A 24,197-nucleotide genomic window follows, 5' to 3' on the forward strand; every position below is an offset into this window, starting at 1 on the left:
ACTGCGCACACAATTACTGAGGGTCTCCACTGTTTGCCAGACATAATTCAAAACAAGGTTCTCATAGTGTATCTTTATTGCATTTTCATCTTTTTTGATTACTAAAATTACAAAAAGAATACATGCTTAGGGAAAAAGTGCATTAGTATAAAGTAATACTAATAAAGCCCAAGTCTGTCCACTCTTCTTGCCACCTCCTCAACAACCCTACTCCTTCCTTTGAAAGTAATGACTTCTTATTTGATGTGTACCCATCCAACAAATTCATAAACATATCGAGGTGAACATATATATATAGTTTCTGTATATTATAACACAGATTGCTTTGTTTAAACCATGTGAGAAAATACTATAATATTGTCTGCAACTTACATTTTTTTTACCAGTATTTACTCAATAATCTCCCACATCGGTATATGTAGAAGTACGTCACTCTTTTTAATAGCTGCATAGTATTACATGGAATGTAATCATTCCCTTGTTAGTAGACAGTGGGGTCTCAAATTTTTCACTATTGCAGATAAACCTTCAGAGGACAGTCTGATGACATATGTTTGCAGGTATCTGGCCATGTTTATTAATAATTAAACTATTGGTTTGAAGATGTGTTTCCCCAACACACGTACATGCCTACACATCCCTATCCAAACTGTGAGGTTAATTTATAGAAAGTTTCTTAAATCCTTGGTTCCCCTCTAATTACCTGCCCCTTCATACTTAATCTGTTCACATGTTTGCTTTAAGAACTAAGCATATTTTTCTCATGCCTTCAGCCTCCTGCTTCAGGAGGGGACGCTGCCCAGCACTGGGAGTTGGCTGCCTGCTTTTCTTAACCTTCATGTATCAGTCCATTTTCACACTGCTATAAAGAATACCTGAGACTGGGTAATTTATAAAGAAAAGAGGTTTAATTGACTCACAGCTCCACGTGGCTGAGGAGGCCTCAGGAAACTTACAATTATGGCAGAAAGGCAAAGGGGGGAAGCAAGGTGCGTCTTACACGGCAGCAGGTGAGAGAAAGCACAGAGGAAACGGCCACTTTTAAACGATTGGATCTTGTGAGAACTCTCCCACTATCACAAGAACAACATGGGGAAAACGCCCCCAGGATCCACTCACCTCCCACCAGATCCCTCCCTCAACATGTGGTGATTACAATTCAAGATAAGATGTGGGTGGGGACCACAGCCAAACCATATCACTACACTTGCATTCAACTCTCTCCTATTCCACTTGCTGCAGGCAGGAAGTTGAATTCAGCCAAATATCATCAAAGAACCGTAGAATCTGGGGGATACCTTTTGTACAAACTGCAATTCTTCCTTCCAACGTGTCTGCGAGTGTATTAGTTTTCTGTGGCTGCTGTAACAAATTACCATAAACGTGGTAGTTTAAAACAAAGGAAATTTATTTTCTCACAATTTTGGAGGCCAAAAGTTCGAAATCAGCATCCCTAAGCCAAAACCAAGGCATCAGCAGGGCTGCATTCAGTTCAGAGGCTCAAGGGAGAAATTTGTTCCTTGCTAAGTCCAGCTTCTGGTGGCTGCCAGCATTCCTTGTCTTGTGACTGCACCCCTCCAACCTTCAAGGCCAGCATCTTCAAATTTCCCTCTTCCATCTTCAAATGGCCTCCCTGTGTGTCAAAACTCCCCTTACCTCCCTTTTATAAGGATACATGTGATTGCATTTAGCACTCCCCCTTCTCAAGATTCTTAATCACATCTGCAACGACCCTTTTTCCAAGTAAAGTAACATTTATAGGTTCTAGGGATTAGGACCTGACATCTTTGGGGGACATTATTCAACCTAGTTTGATGGAGTTGTTGACCTCCTTTCCAATATATTTTACTGCTGGGGCACATTTGATATTTCCTTTGAACCATTTGGAAAAATGTATTTTTATTCATAAGGGAGGCAGAAATAGATGTTATTTTGCTCTGTACATTGAAAACTTAGCTAGAAAGGTGAAGTGCCAGAGTCAAGGTCAGACAGAAAATCTCTGGCTTACAAGCTTCTTAAATTGGAGACTGTGTGGCATGAATTGCATGCACAACTGTAATGAGTTAAATTACAAACGTGCCTGTCTTCACTTTTCAATTTAGAAATATTTAGCTGTATGAAAGTTTATATGCCCTTGCTAGAAGGAAATTGAGAAGCTGTCTATTATACCTTCTTTCCTGCAGATCAAACAAAACGCAGGCCATACATTTTTTAAATCTTCCCAGATGTGCATACAGGTGTTCCACTCCTGTTAAAAATAATGAATTGTGCTAGGCAATATTAAGGGCATAAGGCCAGGAGACGTGCACACCGCTTAGGCGTTTAGCAGCATTCAAATACAAGGATAAGGTTCGTGAGCATACATTTAACTGACATTATGTCTCCTGCTTCAAACTCTTCGGTCCTCCCTGTAAAAAGCCTATTACAGTTTTGGGCTTGGCCCTCCCCTTGCCATGTGAATGCTAATACCTCCATTTCCCAATTTCATAGCAGACCTGCATGCTCATAAATTAAACTGCATCGCTCAGCATTATCGTGCACATTCTAGGATTTAGTCCAAAATGGCCCAAACTGCTGCCTATTTCAGCAGAACTCCCCCCTTTGGCCATTGCCTGTTAATATATTATAGAGACATTAGGACAGTGATTTGAGAGTGCAGACCAGGCAGGTAGAGAACATACTTCCCTGCAGAGAGGTCTGTGGGCAAATGGGAGTGGCTCAGGGGAATGATTGTGGGGAGATATTGGTTGCCTCATTTCAGACAGAGGATGGGGCCTACGTGGACTGCCCTACCTGAAACGGGGAATGCATCTGCCAGAGACTGTCTTATAAAAAACTATTGAATGTGAATGGCTAAAGTTTAAAAGATAACAAATCAATTGAAAGAAGTAAAATAAAGCCCAGACCATGGCTAAGTTTTGTCACTTTCTAAGCCAGTGATGGTGATTTAAAAACACACCAAAATGTCCACTACAGAACCAGATTGTAAAGGAAACATAGTGGTGCTTGGCTTCTCAACATAAAACTAAACACTGATACTTTTAAATCACAACCATATCTGCACATCATTTTTTAAAACTCAAGTAATACAGACGGGCGTTTAATGAAAAGTTGCAGCTCTGTCCCTACTGTCCCCCACCCCACCTACATCCCAAAGGCAGGTTGCTTTAGCCTTTTGAGTCTTTATTTTGGAAGTTAAAAGCGACTTTAAATTGTATGCCACTGAGTCCCATTATGAAAAAATAAAGATTTAACTCATTTATACTCTCTGCACCCTACCCTTCCTCCTTCCTCTCACTTTTGATGATTCTATTACAATGTTTATTCTTTAATTGGATACATTTTTACTTGAATAATACATTTTTATCACTTGAGTCACAAATGGCCAGTTTGCCTATCCAATATCTGTTTCCCCCTTCTTCCTTATTAAAACAAACCCAATTTTGTTGAGAGCAAAAATGTGCCATCAAAAAAAACTATACTTCTCAGTTTTCCTTGTGATAGTTTGCCTTGTTACAGTGTTCTGGCCAGTGAGATATAAGTAGAAATTGTTGGGTAGGAAAACTCCTTACAAAGGGGACTGACTCAGCAGGTAGTTTCCCTTTAACCCTTCTCCTCTCTTTCTTCTTCTTACCTGGAGCACAGATATGATGGCTAGAGCTGCAACAGTGGTCATGCGACCATGAGATAATCTTGAGGGTAGCTGGAAGTCATGTTCTAAGAATAACAGAGAAAAAAATCTAGAGGGATCCTGGAAAATTGGTGACATCAGAGCTGCTGCCCTAACCCTAAACTGCCTATCCCTCTCAACTTCATTTTATGGGAGACAAGTTTAGGCCCTGTTTTTTCTACGGCATTATTTTCCCCCACATTTGTTATTCACAACAAATCTGGGCCTCTCATTCATCAACTTTAATCAGTATCTAGACTCTCCACGAGGTGAGAGGAAACTATTGGTGCTTCTGCCCTCTTTCCCATCATTCTCCAACTACTGCTTCTGGTAGCTGTATTTTTTTTTTTTTTTTTGAGATGGAGTCTCACTCTGTCGCCCAGGCTGGAGTGCAGTGGTGTGATCTCAGCTCACTGCAACCTCTGCCTCCCAGGTTCAAGCGATTCTCCTGCCTCAGCCTCCTGAGTAGCTGGGATTACAGGCGTGTGCCACCACACCCAGCTAATTTTTGTATTTTTAGTGGAGACGAGGTCTCACCATTTTGTTCAGGCTAGTCTCGAACTCCTGACCTCATGATCCATCCACCTCAGCCTCCCAAAGTGATGGGATTACAGGTGGGAGCCACCACGCCCGGCCGCGAGCTGTATTCTTACATTGCCAATGATGATAATATTACCTTTCTATTCTGTGATTACAAGCCTTCTGTGTCTTTTCACTAGATTGACTCTAAAAGTTGAACACCATTAAATAGGATTTAGATTATTATGACCACATACATGTTCACTCCTGGGTCAAGTGTCCCTGGATTACTCAAAGAGAAATTCCTAATATGGGAGCCAAATGAACTTTTTTCTCATATTCCATCAAGGAGTTAAAATTATGTCACATTTTAATTTACATTATTTTTGGACCATGTTATTTAAATAGCTTTTTGTCTTACTTGGATTTTTTGTTGTTATTGTTGAGAGAGAGGTGCTTTCACTATATCCTCAGTTTACCAAACCTCTCCAGCATTCACCTTTTTTCTTAGAGCTCCACATTTTTACACTCTGCCCTCAGCTCTTACTCCTCAGCCTATACAACTATCATTCTAGGTTCACCTTTCTCCAGGCTTAAATTACCTCTACTTAGGTTGTTTTTCTTCCTTGTTTTGCTGGAACACATCCTCAAAGAACTTCTTAGAGTGACTGAGAGGTAAACTTTGTGTCCTTTCATATTTTAAACTGTATTTATTCTATTCCTGTACTTAATTGATGGTCTAGATTTAAAGTTGTTTTATCTCAGTATGCTGGTATTGTTCATTGTATTTTTGCATGCAGTGTTGCAAATAAGAGGTCAGATGCATGCCAGTCTTATTTGCATTCTTTTGTGAATTTTTTCCTATTCCCTAGAAATCTCAGAGGTCTTTTCCTTATTGTTAGCTTTCTTTTATTTCAGACCAAATGTGTTATCAATTAGGTTGATGTTGGTTGCAGCTGTCACACCAACTAAAATTGACTTAATGATAAAAAGGGTATTTATCGGCTTACATAATTGAAATGCCCTAGATGGGATGAGATGGGATTGACGTTAGGAATAGTTCTATCAGATTTCTGGTACTATTTATCTGTGATTCTCTTGGTATAGGCAACTGGGTAAATCTCAAGACAATCCTGATAGAACAGAAAACAAGGAATCAAGGCAGGGGTTGACAAGCAATGCAATGGTATTGAAGCCTGACATCAGAGAAGGCTTAACAAGGAGACCTTTAATTTTAAATGTTTAATTGTGATAAAATACACATAATTTACCATCTTGGCCATTTTTAAGTGTATAATGCAGTAGTGTTAAGTGCATTGATATTGTTGTGCAAGCAATCTTCAGAACTTACCTCGCAAAACTAAAAGTCTATACCTATTAAACAATAAGGTTCCTTCCCCCTCTCCTCCCACCCCTGGCACCACCATTCTACTTTATCTTATTAATTTAACTGTTGTAGGTACCTCATATAAGTGGAATTGTTCAATAATTGTTCTTTTGTGACTGGCTTACTTTTACTTAGCATAATGTCCTTAAGATTCATCTATATGGTAGCATATGTCAGAATTGCCTTCCTTGTAAGGCTGAATAATATTTTATTATATACATGCAACGTATATTTTGTTTTTCCACTCATTTTGTTGATCCATTCTTCTGTTAATGGACACTTGGGTTCCTTCCACCTTCTGGCTACTGTGAATAATGCTGCTGTGAATATGGGTGTACAAATATCTGTTTGTATCACTGCTTTTAATCCTTTTGAGTATATACTTAGAAGTGGAATTCCTGGATCATATGGCAATTCTATTTTAATCTTTTAAGGAACCTCCATACTGTTTTCTATAGCAGCTGCACCATTTTACATTCCCACCAACAATGCACGGGGGTTCCCATTTCTCCACATTCTTGCCACACTTGGTATTTTCTATTTTTTAGTTAACAGTCATTCTAACAGGAGGTGGTTTCTCATTGTGGTTTTGAATTGATTTCCCTAGTTATTAGGGATGTTGAGAATCTTTTCATGTGCTTGTTGGCCATTCGTATGTTTTCTTTAAAGAAATGTCTACTCAAGTCCTTTGCCCACTTTTTAAATGGATTGTTTGTTTTTGTTGTTGAGTAAAGGAGACCTTTTATGGACAGCCTCATATGTGCTGAGTGTTTGGGGGGGCAAAATTTAATAGACAGAAATGGATGGAAAGGACATTCTAGGCAGAGGGCCCAGCAGGATCAAAGGCACGGAGGTGTCAGAGTGCAGGGTACATTCAGGTTTTTTCAAGTTGCCAGGCTGTGTCAGACCATAAGTTACAGGAGGGAAGCAGCCAGCACTAATGCAGGAAAAGCAGGGCTGCCTCACCCTGTGAAGAGGGGGAGTGAGGACACTGCAATGAAGGAAGCCCCGCTGTGGAGCCATCAAGAATGTGGAGACCATTCTACCAGATGCAGGGCTGCCCTCATCAATGTCCCCATGGTGCCCATTGGACACTGGATGCAGTCCAGAGGGGTCTGTTAAGAGGTTCTGGAGGCAGCTTCTCCTGAGGTTAAGTTCTCAGGTCACAGTGCCAACCAAAAATAATGTTCATTCAAAATGGTTTCTGAAAAGTTCCCAGGGCAGCGCCACAGTGGGGCTCAACATCTCATCCTTTCCTAGGCCCCACACACCAAGGCCTCCTCAGGCACAGGTGCAGTCTCTCTTCAACTGCAACCCACATGAAGTTGCTTCCTTGATTTTAGGGACCACATTATGCAGAAGATACTTATCTTTGCACACTAGGATCACATTTGGCCCATGAAAGTGTACACACCATTAGAGAAAGGCAAGACCCGAGGCCTCTGGAGGTGTATCTCTTTGGATGCTTTGGGCCACACACCACTGAACACCTGATCAGCAGGAGCTTTAGCAATAAAGATATTTTAGCAGTTTATATAATAAGAAGTCTGGAGAAAGGTAATACTGCACAAGGTTAATATAGTTCTCTAGGCCTTCCCTTTGTGGTCATAGGAGGGCTGTAGCAGCCCCAAGCATCATATCTCTATACCACAGTGTCCAGGGGAGGGAGGAAAAGAAGAGACAGAAAAGGGGCTTTCTCGTCAGTGCTCTTTCATCATCTGGGAGAATATTTCCTGATCTCCAGGTACTTTCTTTTGCATCTCATTGGCCAGAACTAGGTCACATGCCCATGCCTAACCAATCACTAGCAAAGAGCTTGAGACTTCCATGGTAGGTGTGGTGCTGTGGTTCTTATGCCCCTTATCCCCTGAAGCAAAACAAAATTGGTGTTTGTTAGTCAGAAGAAAAGGGAATTGCTGTGCTGCAAGAAGGACCAGCAGATTCTCCTGGGCTGTATCACATTTACTCTGGAACATCTGCTCATGGAAGGCAGCGTAAATCATTTCATGTCAGCCTACATTTTATTTTATACGCAAATTATTATTTTATTTATTGAGTCCAGCACATACAGGTGAATTCTCATGAGCTGGATGTCTGTGGGCTGAAGCTTCACTGTCTTAATTTTGGGGTTGATAACTTCATATGTCTTCCTTGGGCTTCATCCCAACCTCTGAGAATGGAGTGTTCTTTAGTTCCTCTGGCCTAACTATATTCTAGCTCTGCCTGTTTACCTTGAGGCCCAGGGATATGACTGGTCCCCTGGGGCCAGGCCCTTGCTTTCCTATCCTCTGGACAGCCTCTCTGTTCCAACTATAGAAAATGCTGTGCTTGTGGCATGCACACTCGTAGATCAACATGTATCACAATGGCCTAGAAAAAGAGCCATCAGCTAAGATGTAGCATAGCAGATCGATACATTAGTTCTTTGGAAATCACAGAAGCAAATTAAGCTTTTGCTGATTTTTAAATTCATACACAGTAAGGAAAATCAACAAGTCCTCATTTTGTGGGAGGGAGCCTGGTATGGGGTTAGCTGGAGGTTTGTGTATAACTTGCTGGCAAATGTGTCAAGCTTCTTGACACTTGTTAACCTACGCACAGGCTTTGGTGGAAACATGGGCAGGACATGTTCTGCCAGTTGTAGTTGGAGATTCTGAAACAATAACTGCAGGAAGAAACGAGACAAAGTTTGTCAGCTTAAAAATCATAGAGACTACAGTTGTTAACTTATGAACTGCCTACCATTCTGGCCTAATTTCTAGCCAACACAATAGTGATTATGCATACCATTAAATATATGTTGGATGAACTCAGTTAAAAATTTTAGTTAATCACAGCCTCAAATCTGACTCAGGCCTGCTCTGACTTCATAGATCACTGCCTAGATTTGCAGTTACCTGCTTATCACCATGGCAGTCTGCTCACAGCTCAGTAAAGAAGAGAAGATGGGCTGCTTGGCTTATAATTTCTAGGAGCTCATCTTGAGTCATGGATTGAGGGACAAAGATGACACAGAGCAGAGCCCTCAACCAGTGTGGAATGGGTATGTATTATGAACATGAAATAAACCTTTATTGTTTTGAGCCACTAAGATTAAGGATTGTTTGTTAGTGCAGCTTACCTGGCCTCTCCTGACTCATACACTTAATCAAGGTAACTTGGTTAGAAAGTACTTGTTGGCTTTGATTCCATGTCTGTCTTGTCATCAAGCCAGTGTCAGGCAGACGTCTGTGTACCTTTAGGGGCCCATAAGCAGGGTCAAGTCTAGAGCTGTAGATTTGGATATCACCTACACAAATGTGGTAGGACACGGAAAGAAAGTAATAGAGATTTAGTCTGTGGGCTTCGGGAGTGAGGCTTCTCACCCTCATGTTCTTTCTGTCCCACAGGTTGTAGTCAATTCCACATGGCCTATTGATAAGTAGGACATCACTGCTGCCTACAGGGGTCTGGTGGTTCAGAGATGCTGGCTTGAGTTTGTTGACAGCTGCACACTCATAACATTGCTAAAAACTCCATAAACTCTGATGCCTGGAAATAGCCCAAGTGATTTGAGGTTTTGCTCACTTGTAAATGTTTTTGTGTCCGCAAATTGCAAATTGAGTAACTCAATTTTGAGGCACAGCTGTTATTTGGAAAAGACCCATCTAGGAACACAAGCTCCTTGCAAAATAATTGTGCTTCATTTTTGTCAAGTATCAGAAAACTATTAAACTGCCAAGCCATATGGCAAATGCCCACTAGAAGCAAAGTGCAACAACAAGCCATAATGAATCTGTTTTGGGGGAGAAGTAGATAGGACAGCGTCTGGTTTTTGTGATCTACAGAAGAGATTCACTGCTGCACATTTCAGCCATCCAGAGTCCTGAGTAAGGATTTTTCCTCCCATGAAAAATTCATATAACAAATTTAGTTATGGTAGTTTTTTTTTTCCTTAGGTGTATTTTTTCCCTTTCGAACAATGTCCATTTGAGTTTCTGCATATAAAATAGACTTAACTGGGAAAATAGAAACTTCTAAAAGTTTACATACTTCTCCATTTTTATAGACTAACCCAATAAACATTCATTAAATATTGGCATAGCAGTTAGAATTAGGTTTATCTGTGTATAATAGAAAAATGGAAAATAATGGTGGCTTTGAAGATCGTTTCTACCCCAGGTAGAAGAAACCTGGAGGTAGGCAGCCCAGGGCTGGCATGACAGCTTCAGGGTCATCGAGTCCTGGTTTTCTCTTGACCTATTCTTTGTCAAACCTGGAGTAGGTCCTTATCCTGAGGGTCTAATACAGCTGCCATGCTCCAGCTATCACATTCCAGGTAGCAAGAGTAGAGAAGAGGAGAAAGGCATGCCTTTCCCTTTTAAGGACAGTGCCTGACCTAACACTTCTATTCAAAGATCACTGGCCAGACCTTAGGCATATGGCCTCAGCCTACTGCCAAAGACATTGGGAAAGGTAGCAATATGCCCAGCTGAAGACAGGCATTCTGTGACTAAAGAGGATGGGAAAATGGATATTGAGGAGTCACCAGCAAACTTTATCCTACCAGAGGTCCTTGATGCTTGTTCTTCCTGCTAGATTATAACCTTCTTGAGGACAGGAACAGATTTGATTTACTCCTCTATCTGCAAGGCACTAGCACAGTAGCTGGTAGGTTGTGTTTTTAATTTTCTGCTATTTGTATTCCTAACAGCAGACCCAAAACACTCCTCACCTTCTAACCCCCTCTTCTGCTTCTTTGTCCAAGTTGACAGATCAGCTATGATTTGAGGCATATTTATTTTTCATCAGAAAATTTTACTTCTACCAGAATGATATTAGACTGTCTGTTTGTGTGTTTTTCAATATTGACTCTGAATTCCAGGGACAAGAGATGCTTAGAGGAGGGTTGCTTTCTTGGAGCTAGACAAAAGACTACAGCATTGGTACTTGGGCTTGACCTTCCTCATCAGCACCCTTCAGTGGTGACATCTCCCAGGCTGAGCTGGCCTGAGCGAGCTGCCTAATAGGTAGAAGGATGCTGAATGTGTGTCCAAGGGCTGCCAGGTCTTGGGTAACTAGAAAAATGGGAGAGCTTTTTCAAACAAGGTAAAGAACCTCCTGGAAGCTGGTATAAGGAGTGACAAATTATGTTTTAAACACAATGAAAGACAAAGGAGCTAATATTTCTAGAGAACCGTTGATGGGCCAGGTACTGTGCTAGACGGGTCACCTCCAATAACCCTCATGAAAGTTCTAAGAGGTAGATACAATTATCTCCATTTTCTATGTGGCTCACTGAGCCTTAGGAGGTTGACTGGACTCTTTACCAGAAGGCAAGCACAAACCCTTCCCTTCCAGGCGTGTTGAAAGAATTAGCACTGATGTGTGTGAAGTTTTTAGCACAGTGCCTAGCCTATTACTCAGTAAACCCAGTAGTAGTTACTCAGATGTACTTTATTGCAGCAATTGAAACTAGTCCCAAATGATGAGTACGGCATTGCAAGAGATCTCATTCCACTCCTTGTGTTCCTTCAAATTTTTTGAAATTTCTCGAAACTAAAGAGTGGGCTGCCTGCTTTCCTGGGAGTCTCATAATTAGGATGAATGCTTAATTGACATGTTTATTTCCTCCAAGGGGTGGCTGGCAGAGGATCCTCACACCGACAAGGAAGGCATGCTTTGCTTTTGTTTTTAGCAGCATTGTGTGCCCGTAGCGACAGTGGGTGAATCCAACAAAGTTAAAAAGAAAAAGTACTGGAGTTCGCATGAAGATTGATTGCCCTAGAGAAGTCGACACACTCACACAGACGGAAATGATTTCACCAAGTCCTGAAAAATGTGGTCGTCAGCCCCACATACAAACCATGACTTGTGTTTTCTTTAAGATGAGGAGCCTGGTCAAGAGGTCTGTGTAATGAAAGATGTTTGTGGAATCCATTTCCATTCTGCCTGAAGCCATCTGCTTCATGCCTATAATAAACAGGGATGTTTTCAGCCACTTTCCCGGGCCTGGGCCCGTTAGAAATGCTCACCGCAGGGAAAGGTAAATTGACTGCCTCCCAAGCGATGAGCGTTAGCACGTTACATCTGCAGTGACGGCACATAACCTTCCCGGGTCGCCTTCCTTACTGTGCCTCTGCGACGGCCTGTGACAAATGGGCTGAGGGGTGCACACTAGGTTAGAACTTAATACATATGGAGTATTGGCCAGCATCACATTACGTGGTGAGCCAAGTGAGATGTGAGCAGGCGGAAGAGGCCATATTCCAGGAAGATGGAGACTGTCTGACCTTCTTCAGCCAGAAAGACCTGAGGGCAGCTGGGGCCGTCCTGAGACTTTCTGATGTCCCTGAAACTTCCTGATGCACTTGAGTACTCTTTCTGAAACACAGACTGAGCAAGTCACAACCCTGTTTAAAATCCTTCAGAGGCTTCCTCCTTACCCATAGGATAAAATCTAAACTCCATAGGCACCCAGGGTCCCTCGTGATCCTTCCACTCTCTGCAGCTTCATCTTGAGCCACTCACATATCAGCTCCCGCCTACATGTGAGCCATACTGACATCTTTCAGCTCACCTCCCACCTTCAGCTGCTGTGTCTAGGCCTTTCCAGCGCTGTGCCTTGTGCCTGACACAGTGTTCACTATCTTCCCCAGCATCTCAATTCCCTCTCCATTCTTGCTTTAGCTGGAAGGTCCCTTCTGACAGCCTGCTGCTTAAAAAGATGGGTGTTTTAACTTCCTATGGCTGCTGTAACAAATCACTGCAGCCATAGCAAACTAATGCGTGGCTTAAAACAACACAAATTTGGCTGGGCGCGGTGGCTCACGCCTGTAATCCCAGCACTTTGGGAGGCTGAGGCAGGCAGATCACCTGAGGCTCGGAGTTTGAGACCAGCCTGACCAACATGGAGAAACCCTGCCTCTACTAAAAATACAAAATTAGCAGGGCACAGTGGGACGCACCTGTAATCCCAGTTACTCAGAAGACAGAGGCAGGAGAAGCACTTGAACCTGGGAGGCAGAGGCTGCGGTGAGCCGAGATCGCGCCATTGCACTCTGACAAAAAAAAAAAAAACAAAACCCCAAAAAAAAAAAAAAAAAAAAAAAAGCAAAAACAAACAGAAACACAAATGTATTCCCTTCAAGTTTTGTAGGTCAGAAGTTTAAAATGAAGGTGTCCACCTTCCTTCTAGAGGCCCTGGGGACAGTCATTTCCTTGCCTTCTCCAGCAGCTAGAGGCTGTTTGCATTGCTTGGTTCATGGCCCCTTCCTAGCACCTCTCTCTTCTCTGATGACTGCCTCTTTCACACATCTTCTTTCTCTGTTTAGCCCTGTTGCTGCCCTCTTTATGGGGACCTTCATGATAAAACTGGGTAATCCAGGCTACCCTCCTCATTTCAAGATTCTTTATGTAATCACATCTGTAAAGTCCCTTTTGCCATGTAACATAACATATTCACAGGTTCCAAGGATTAGGACACGGTCATTTTCAGGGGCCAATTATTCAGCCTCTCGCAGTGAGGTGTTAAGCCCTGAGCCCTTACCCTGGAGGTTATTGCCTGTTGAATTGTCCTTCCCATAGATGACTGGAAGCTCTTTGAGGGTGAGGGCTGCATCTGCATTGCCTCCTATTGCATCCTACTGTCCAGTAGAGGGCCTGGCCACTAGTAGATGCTTAATAAGCCGTTGTCCACTGAGTAGATGGCAGGCAGGGCAGTGCCAGAGACCGGGCTGTTGTAGAGAAACTGGATGGACTCTGAAAACCAGTGCAGTGAGCAATGTCTAGGCAGCAAAATCTGGAAGGAATTGTCTGGACTGTCTTGGCAAATGGACAGCCATCAACCTCCAGTTCTCTAGGGCAGAGGGGTCCTTGGTGTCAATGTGCAGGAGGCCAGCGTATCCCTGTTGACAGGGTCAATGTGGTAAAGAGGGCCCAGCCGGCAAGGTTGTCTTTTTTAAATTTCAGATTGAGTCGGGTGAAGTGGGGCTTTGGGGAGGGATCTTCTGTGCCTTCAGGGAGCCAGAAAGTTCACTTTATATCTCTGGAAGGCTCATTCCATCGACTGGGACAGAACCAAAGAGAGGAGGTAGCCATCTGACAAAAATACTTGGTCAGGGATAGACACCGACTCTGTTGTTCGTTCCACGCACATTTCCTGAGTACCTATTGGTGCCAGGCACAGTGCTAGGAGTTGAAAGGACCAAGATGAATTTAAAAACCACTCGCTAATCACTTGAGCCCAGGAGTTTGAGGCTGCAGTGAGCTATGATTATGCCACTGCACTCCAAACTGGACAACAAAGTGGGACCCTGTCTCTTAATAAACAAATAAAAAATAAAAATAAAAAACCTCCAAGATATTATCTTCCACTTGGAGAACAGCAACATGCACTAAAAAAAAAAAATGACAGTTCTCTGGTGAAGAAACAAAAAGGTGATAAAATGTGTAACAAGTACAGAGTTAGCATGGTGGTGGGGGCAGTGGGGGGAGATACAAGGTAAATATTCCAGGGAGAAAACCTTGAAGGCAGATCACCAGGGTGGCAAGGGTGAGGATGGTGTTTCAGGTGGTCATGACTGCATTTGCAGAAGCAGCATGTTGTGCTTGAGGAGTGGGGTGAAATGCTGTCTAGATGACTGTGGAGTGGGAGGCAGTAAGCTGGGGAGGGGGCGGGAGCCAAAGGTAGAACCTGTTTGCCTTGTCTCCAGTTTAATGATAAATTCCAACAAGCCTGTACACCACATTCTCAACTTGTTAAATCCTTCAGCAGCAATTATCACTCTGTGGCCTCCATTAAATGCTTATTGATGAGAAGCCTTTCCCAATAGCAAAAGTCTCCCTCACTTGCTGCGTCTCACTAGATATTATTAGATGATAAGGGCAGATGAGGCACTTTTACAGCATGCATCTTGCCTTGTGTCTGATGAGATCTGCACTCAAATCAGAGCCAGTTTATTGTCCTGGTGGATCCCTGGAGTGAGTCCATTTTAGCCCTATAACTGTATTTCCCTGGGGTTGGCTTGGGAGGGTACTTAGTTGAAGCAGATTTGAGTGTACACATGGTACAGGTGCACTGACCCGGTTACTGATCCTGGGAATGTGCACTCCTGTGTCCTTCAGCCTGCGATATGGCCCAGACAGAGCACAGTCACCATTAGAACAGTGTGGCTCAGTATGCCCGCAGCAAAAAAAGAAAGACAGGCACTTAATAAAGGTCATTTATTCTACTTCTCAGCATCACTTCATTGCTGTTGATGCCACCATTCAAACAAATGTTCTAATTTACAGTTTCTGGGAACTTTTGGAAAAATGGATGAGAGCCCCAGGTTACCTGAGATGCTACAGTTACATGTTGTAATGGTTCTAACAATGTATATTTTGTCAAAATGAAACAGGATTTTGAAAGACTTCATAACAGTTGTAAAAAACAGCCACCTTTTCAGATACAGTCATCACGAGGCTGCTCTTGTGAATAGCTTGGCACGATTTGCAAATATCTCATTAAACCATCCAACCTCCCTGGGAAAAAGCTAGCAGCAGCTTGTTGACTGCTTTCTTCCCACACAGTAGGGGGTATTCCTGCTGCCTCAAAGGAAGTATGGAGAGACCACGGCCCACCTAGGCCGAGAGCTTTTCATCTTCACATTGTAGCTCAGAGTACATGCCCTCCAGCCTGCCAGGGCCCTGTTTCAGTCTTCACTGATCCCTACTCTGGGCCAGGCTCTGTGCTTCGAGCTGAAATCCCAAGAAGGAGAAAACACCACTTCCCTTCCTAAAGGGTTTACTGTCCAGTGGATAGGAAAGACGCATAAGCAGGCTTTTTCAATAAAATGTGGCATGTGATTTATTAAAGGTAAGTCAGAGATGAGTTAACCTAAGCTAGATGTCAAAGAAGCCATCTCAGCAGCCTTCCACCATCCCAGCTCCCAGACACTTGTATCCCCAACTCTGTGGCAGCCACAGTGGATTAGTTAATCCAGTTTCCAATCCCCTTTCCCTTACTGTTCTCACTGGAGAGGCTGTCAAGCTAAATAGATGCCTTTTCTAGCCTCTGTTGTAACCTAGTTCTGGCCAATGAGACAGAAGCAAAATCTACAGGAGGTTCTAAAGAAGCTCTTGTGTTCTTGATTAAGAGGAATAGCCAATCTAGTACAGCTTCTTGCTCCTCCTTCTTGCCTTTATTGAGGTTATGATGGCTGTAGCTGCAACAGCAATCTTGTGACCATGAGAGAGAAACGGAAAGAATTGTAGGTCATTGTTGAGCCCATGATCTAATGTCATTAGGTGCCTACTTCCAGACTTTTTGTCATGTTAGAAACAAATGAACCTCTTTGTTTAGACCACTGAGGTTAGGCTTCTGGTATTTGCAGCTACCTAACTGATATAGGTACCTAGCAGGTAATTGATAAATAGTGATTGAAGTAATAAATAATGTGATCATATGAATTGGAACTTAACATATGGGGATGTGCTGGGGGGTTTTCTGGTTGGAGGAAACCAAAATAGCCTGTACAGAAGGTTGAAGCAGGAAGCCATGAAGGTCTCACAAAGAAGTCCTAACAGGTAGTTCATTGTTGCTAGAATATAAAGTAGGAAACTGGATGAAAGCCTGGAGAAGGAGATAACATGGGCCAAGTTGAAACAGTTTCCTTTGATACAAGCAGGGTCCCAGGTTCCTGTGACTGAGCACTCTACATGTTGCCCCCAGAACTGCAGGATTACAGCTAAGACCATCATAGCAAGATGAACAATAAAGGCAGTAAATGCATTCCTCCCATTGGTTTCTGTATTATCTCTTACTGCATAACCAATTACACCAAAATGTAGCAGCTTAAGATAACACATTTATTTGTTATTTTTATTCGTTATCTCACAGTTTCTGTGGGTCATGAATCCAGATATAATTTAACTTATAAAGCCTGTCTTATAAAGCTTCAGTCAGTGTTTGCAGGGCTGCAATCACATCTGAAAACTTGACTGGGGAACGATCACACCCACACTCATGCACATAGTTTTTGGCAGATCCAGTTCCTCACTGGCTGTTGGCCACCAGAGGTCTCTCTCATTCCCGGGGCCCATGGGCATCTCCACGGGGCAGCTCACAACCTGCCTGCTGGCTGCATCAGGGTGAGCAAGTGAGAAAGCAAAAGAGGTGAGCAAGAGGGAAGCCAGAGGCCTTTGGTAACCTTATCTCAGAAGTGGTAACCACTACTTCCGTATTCTGTTTGTTGTAAGCAAGTTTCAGCCTATACTTAAGGGATGAGATTACCAGTGAATTCTAGAAGGATCACTGGGAGCCATCTTAAACGCTGCCTACCACAGACACACCGCCATCTCCTTTCTCCTCCTGCTCCATTAGGGTCAGCAGTAGCAGCACCTTTCTCACCACTGTCATCATCATCACCACAGCCACAGTGATTATTTATTAAATGCTTCTTATGCATCAGGCACTTTCCATATGTAACTATCCTCACTATAACCATGAAAGAGTAAGTAACATTATCCCCATCTTGCAGGTTAGAAAACTGAGGCTCAGAGAGGGTCTGTGGTTTGCCCTAGGCCTCACAGCCAGTGAGAGGTAGAACTAGGGGTCAACCAAGTCCCACCTCGAGGAGGCAGCATCTCAGAGGCAAGAGAGCCGTGTCTGCCAGCCTGCCCTGGAGCCTGGGCTGTTTCCTTCTCACCTTTAACCTTAACAGAGTGAGACCAGAGGGTGGGCTGCACCCTCTCAAAATGCTTGGGCCCCAGATAAAGGACAATAGGTGAGATCAGAATACAGTCTGCACATTAGATAATAGTCCAGTAACAATGTTGGTTTCCTGATTTTAATCATTGTTCTGCAGTTATGTAACAAAGTGTCTTCATTCTGAGAAAACACATACTGAAGTATTTAGAAGTAAAGAGATTTTATGTCTAGGACTTTCAAACATTTCAGAAAAAAATATTTATAAACAGGTATGTATGTGTGTGGAAAGAGAGTGATAAAGCAAATGTGGTAAAATGTTAACATTGGGGAATCTGGATAAAGAATATAAAAAATTTTGTATAAATTTTGGAACTTTTTTTCAGTAAGTCTGAAATTGTTTCAAAATAAAAAGTGTTTTAAAAGTGCTAATCTACTCTAGGACCTTGTGAGATCTATTAGGACTACCAGAGATGACACTACGGGGGTCTTCTAGCCCTCCTTCTGACCCCAAGGTGATCTGTCAGAGCCCAAGGAGGATACAGAGGTTCAGAACAGAACATGGGTTCTGGGATCAGGCTGCCTGGGTTCCAGTCCTGGCCCAGTAGCTTCTAAGGTCCCTGAGTTGTATGAGTAACCACTCAGGGTTGTTAAAAAGGACTTGGCAAGAGAAGGATATACCTTGGCATAGCACTTGGCATACTTCATGGCCCATGGCAAACCCTCCTTAAATGTTGTTTTAATGGCCTCCTCAGTCATCTTACAAGTGAGAAGTAATGGTCTGTGTGTGTGGTTTAGAGAGACTGATCTGGATAATTGTCTCAGTGCTAACTCCCTGACATGAGCTTTTGTCCCCATAAAAGCAGGGTGGCCACTGCAACGGGTGTGGATGTGCCTGACAAGATGAAGAGCCGAATACCTGTGGTGCTCCTGGCCTGTGGCTCCTTTAACCCCATCACCAACATGCACCTGCGCTTGTTTGAGGTGGCCAGAGATCACCTACACCAAACAGGTCAGTCAGGGGGCCCTGAGTCCAACAGAAGAACTGGTGGGTTAGGCTTCATGGGGCTTTTCTGGCTGCTGGCATCACTATTATTAAAACAGCTCAGTTTATTTATTCACAGCATAACTAGTGGCATATTTTTTTCATCATATTCAAAGGGTTGATGCTGATAGTCTTGTGACATATGTACAAGTCATACCCCTTGCCATAGAGCTGAACACATCTCAAGGTCTCCCCTCCCTGCCCACCTCACACTGGCAATGAATGACAACAACAGGCCCTCTATAGAACCTGTGCCACAATCAGGGCATCCTTCCTGGTACTCCCAACATCTACCTACACAGCCAGATGAATAGGTAGCATGTGCCTTAGAAAGCTCCTGATACTCTTCAGAGGATAAGAAAATGCTTGATAATGGGCATTTTGACATTTTCTCATTTTAAAGAATAGATCTTAGATTGTTACAAATTAATAATCTTGTATATAGGGCATTTCCAATACAGATGGCATGACTTTGACAGGAATATTTAATCAGCTGGAAATACATAATCTGAGGATATTTCATCTGCTTGACTTACTGTTTCATTATTAAGGAGTAAAGTGACATTTGTAATCTGCCTGATTGTTTCTAAAGAATATAAGTAATGTATCTGTTGCTATCAAGTATATATGAAATTATTTACTTGTATATTTATGAAAGTATTATGTATTCATATATGTTTTTTGTGTTTCTATATTGTTTATGAAAGTTTGCCTTTAAGGACATTGTTTTTATACCAGAATCCATCCCTATTTACTTTTAATATAGCAAAAAGTATTTGAGTAACATAGAAATCATTTCTTCAAAGAAGTAATGCACAAGTATTAGTTTATTTTAAAGGAAATGTCTTTATTTTAAAAACATATTTTTATTGAAAAAGTGAAAGTGAGTGTCTATCCTTGATAAATAAATAGCTTAGTAAATAATAATAGGAATAAAAAATATTCAACAATTCATTAAAACTAGTTGGTGGGCATTAGTAGACAGTATATCAAAGAAGAAGTATAAATGGCCAACAAACTTAGGGAAAGATGCTTAAAATCACTAATAATCAAAGAAAGTGCAAATAAAAATGTGATAAACTACACAAGGTGATAAGCACCACCATGAGGGCATCTCCTGTGACTGCTGGAACACCACAGAATTGCCACCATCTGTCACTGGGCTTATAGTTAGTGCTCAAAAAATATCTATTGCAGGAGTAAATAGTTTTAGCCTATGAGACTGGCAAAGATTAAAGATGAACAAAATTCAGTGCTGGCAGAATAAAGAAGCACTGGTAGTAATAGGACTCTACTGGTAGTAATAGGATAAATTTTGAGGACAATTTGGTGTTCTGTGACAAAAGATTTACAGTCTCTACCCATACTCAGAACGAAGAGAAAAATGAACCAATGGAAACCAAACCAGATTTGATGCAGATGTTAGAATTAGCAGACAAAGACTTGAAGACAATTATTATAATTATGTGCTATATGTTCAAGTTAAGTAGAGATATGGAAAATATAAAGGGACCCAAATCAAATATCTAGAATTAAATACTACAACCTGTGAGATGAAAAATACACTATAAAGAATAAAAAACAGATTAGACATTACAGAAGAAAAGATTAGTGAACTTGAAGATGTAATAATAGGAACTATCTAAAAATATAGGAAGAAAAAATTTTAAAAAAGAGTAACAATGAGATATGGGAGAACTTGAAGCAGCTTAATATACTTGGAATTGGAATCCCAGAAGGAGAAAACAAAGGAAGAACTAGAAAAAATATTTGAAGAAATAATAACTGAAATTTCTCCAAATTTGATGAAAACCCACAGATCCAACTATCTGAACAAACTCCAAACACAAGAAACGTTAAGAAAACAACACTGAAATATATAATAATCAAATCTCTCCAAACCAGTAATAGTCAAAAGCAACCACAGAACAAAAATAAAGATGACAGCAGATATCTTGTTACTGAATTTACCAAAAGAGAATTTAGTGTAATAACATTTTTAAAGAACTGAAAGAAAATACTGTCGACCTAGAATTCTATATCCATTCCATATCTGGCAAAAATATCTTTCAAAAATGAAAGCAAAGTAAAGGCATTTTCAGATATTCAAAAGCTGAAAGAACTCACCACCAGCAAACTTGCACTACAAGAAATGCTAAATTCTTCAGGCAGAAGGAAAATAATACCAAACAGAAGCATGGACCAACACAGAGGAATACAGAATATTGGAAATGGTAACCACATGGGGCAATTATATAAGATTTCTTATTGATTTTCTTTAAAAGGTAATTAACAGTTTAAATAAAAATAACAATACATTGTGGGATTTATAACCTATGTAGAAGTAAAATACATGATAACAGTAGAATAAAGCTGACAGGGTAAAAGGGAAGTATACATAAAGTGGTATAACATCAATTAAAGATAGACTGTAAGAAGTTAAAGATATGTTTTAAACTCTAATGCAACTGCTAAAATGAAGCAGTTATAGTTAATAAGCATACAGAGGAAGTAAAATAGAATTGGAATATACTCAGTTAATTCAAAAGAAGAAACAGGGAACAAAAAACAGATGAGATAAATAGAAAACAACATAAGAGAATTAAACCTAACTATATCAATAATCACATTAAATATAAATAGCCTAACAACTTCTGCAAAGAGGCAGACTGCCAGATTCAATAAAATAAGCAAGATCCAACTATAAATAAGAAGCATGCTTTAAACATAGAAACCCAAATAGGTTAAAAGTAAGAGAACAGAAAACTGTCCTATGCTAACACTAATTAAAAGAAAGCTGGAGTGGCTATAGTAATATCAGAGAAAGTAGATTTCAGAGGAATGAATATTACGAGGGATAAATAAGGTCATTTCATAATCACAAAGGGGTTAATTCTTTAAGCAGAAGTAATAAGCTTTTTGCACTTAGTAATATAACTTCAAAATCCATAAGAAGCAAAAACTTATAGAATTGCAAGGAGAAATAGACAAACCCACATTTAGAGTCAGCTATTTGAATGCTCTTCTCAGTAATTAATAGAATAGGCACACAGAAAATTAATAGACTTGAACAACACTATTAAACAATTTGACCTAATTGACATTTATAGACCACTGCATCCTACATCACAGAATACACATCCTTCCCAAGGGCACACAGAACATTTACCAAAATAGGCCATATTCTGAACCATAAAAGAAGTCTCGGCCTGGTGTGGTGGCTCACACCTGTAATCCCAACACTTTGGGAGGCCAAGGTGGGTGGATCACCTGAAGTCAGGAGTTCGAGACCAGCCTGGCCAACATGGTGAAACCCCATCTCTACTAAGAATACAAAAATCAGCCAGGTGTGGTGGCACACACCTGTAATCCCAGCTACTCAGGAGGCTGAGGCAGGATAATCGGCTTGAATCCAAGAGGCAGAGGTTGCAGTGAGCCGAGATCGTGCCATTGCACTCCAGCCTGGGGAGTGCAGCAAGACTCTGTCTCAAAAAAAAAAAAAAAAAAGTCTCGATAAATGTAAAAGGACTGAAGTAATACAAAGTGTGTTCTCTGACCACAGTGGAATTACATTAGAAATCAATAACAGAAAGATCTCCAGAAGATCTCCAAATATGGAAATAACATACTTCTAAAAACTCATGGGTCACAGAAGAAATCAAAATGGAAATTAGAAAACATTTTGAACTCAATGAAAGTGAAAACAATATATAAAAAATTCAGAATGCCACTGAAACAGTACTTGAGAAGAGTTTTATAGCACAAAATATTATATTAGGAAAAAAAGTTCTCAAATCAATGATTTCAACTTCCACCTTAATAAACAAAGGAACAGATGAAAAACAAAATAAGCAGAAGAAAGGAAATACAATAATGTGCCACACTATGACATTTTAGCAAATAACAGACCATATGTACGACAGTGGTCTCATAAGATTGTAATGGAGTTGAAAAATTCCTATTGACCAGTGACATGATAGCATCGTGGCTCAAGACATTACTTGTGTTTGTGGTGACGCTGGTGTAAACAAACCTACTGCATGACTAATCATATAAAAGTCTAAAAAGTCTAGCATAGGCCGGGTGCGGTGGCTCACACCTGTCCAGCACTTTGGGAGGCCAATGCAGGCAGATCACGAAGTCAAGAGTTCAAGACCAGCCTGGCCAAGATGGTGAAATCCCATCTCTACTAAAAATACAAAAATTAGCCAGGCCTAGTGGCGCATGCCTGTAATCCCAGGTACTCGGGAGGCTGAGGCAGGGAATTGCTTGAACCTGGGAGGCGGAGGTTGCAGTGAGCTGAGATCGAGCTACTGCACTCCAGCCTGGGCGACAGAGTGAGACTCTGTCTCAATCAATCAATCGATCGATCAATAAGTCTAGCATATATAATTATATACATTACATAATAATTGATAATGGTAATAAATGACTAAGTTACTCATTTATGTATTTACTATACTTTTATCCTTATTTTAGAGTCTATTTCTTCTGTTTATTTAAAAAAAAAAAGTTAACTGCAAAAGAGCCTCAGGCAGCTCCTTCAGAAAGAATTCCAGAAGAAGGCATTGTTGTAGATGACAGCTCCATGCATGTTTCTGCCCCTGCAGACCTTCTAGTGGGATAAGATGTGGAAGTAGAAGATGGTGATATTGATGATCCTGATCATGTGTAGGCCTAGGCTAATCTGTGTGTTTGTATCTTAATTTCTAACAAAATTTACACAGTAAAAATTTTAAAATAAAACTTATAGGATAAGGATATGAAGAAAAATATTTTCATACATCTGTACAATATGTTTGTGTTTTAAGCTAAGTACAAAAGAATCCAAAAGTTTAAAAAGTTGATAAGTTTATAAAGTAAAAAATTTATAAAGTAAAAAAGTTATAGTAAGCTAAAGTTAATTTATTATTGAAGAAAGAAAAATATTTTTAAAAATTTAGTGTAGTTTAAATAAACAGTGTTTATAAAGTCTATAGGAGTCTACAATAATATTGTCGTCCTTCACATTTACTCACGCCTTGATTCACCCAGAGCAACTTCCCGTCCTGCAGGCTGCATTCATGGTAAGTGCCCTATAAAAGTATACTGTTTATAATGATTTATATATATATTATATATTATATATGTATTATATATTATATAATATATATTATATATTATATATATATGTATATATATACACACTTTTTTTTTAATTCTCCTGTCTCAGCCTCCCGAGCAGCTGAGACTACAGGCATGCATCACCATGCCCGGCTGATTTTTTTGTATTTTTAGTAGAGACGGGGTTTCATCATATTGGTCAGGCTGGTCTTGAACTCCTGACCTTGTGGTCAGCCTGCCTTGGCCTCCCAAAGTGCTGGGATTACAGGCGTGAGCCACCGTGCCTAGCATGTTTATCTTTCATACCATGTTTTTTACTGTACCTTTTCTGTGTTTAGATATGTTTAGAACATTTCTCAAAAAAACACATACAAACAGCCATCAGGTATATGAAAAACTGCTAAACATCACTAATCATCAGAGAAATGCAAATCAAAACCAACATGAAATATCATCCTACCCGGTCAGAATGGCTATTATTAAAATAACAAAAAATAGCCAGTGTTGGTGATGACGCAGAGAAAAGGGAACCCTTGTAAACTATTTGTGAGAATGTAAACTAGAACAGCCATTATGAAAAACAGTATGGAGATATCTCAAAAAACTAAAAATATAATTACTATTTAATTCAGCAATCCTGCTATAAGGTATCTACCCGAGGGAAAAGAAATCAATATATCAAAGGGATACCAGTACTCACATGTTTATTGCAGCACTATTCACAACAGCAAAGATACGGAATCAACCTAAGTGTCCATCAATGGATGAATAGATAATGAAAATGTGGTATATATACATAATGGAA

The 24,197-nt window shown here is 40.7% G+C and overlaps 1 protein-coding gene across 11 annotated transcripts in view; it reads left to right on the forward strand.

Annotated features, from left to right (window-relative positions):
* The window catches only part of NMNAT3 (nicotinamide nucleotide adenylyltransferase 3), a 110,535-nt gene that overhangs the window by 25,696 nt on the left and 60,642 nt on the right, over positions 1 to 24,197 (forward strand). For 7 of the 11 annotated variants that reach the window (XM_058433508.1, XM_032143616.2, XM_058433503.1 and 4 more), the window contains one exon: positions 18,108 to 18,256. In XM_058433508.1, coding sequence (XP_058289491.1) covers positions 18,108 to 18,256 — 149 coding nt within the window. Of the gene's footprint in view, positions 1 to 18,107; positions 18,257 to 24,197 lie in introns of those variants that run through there. The other 4 variants (XM_032143612.2, XM_058433504.1, XM_058433506.1 and 1 more) reach the window with 3 other exon arrangements.

Source organism: Hylobates moloch, unplaced genomic scaffold (assembly GCF_009828535.3).
Source record: "Hylobates moloch isolate HMO894 unplaced genomic scaffold, HMol_V3 SCAFFOLD_22, whole genome shotgun sequence".
NCBI classification, from domain to species: Eukaryota; Metazoa; Chordata; class Mammalia; order Primates; family Hylobatidae; genus Hylobates; species Hylobates moloch.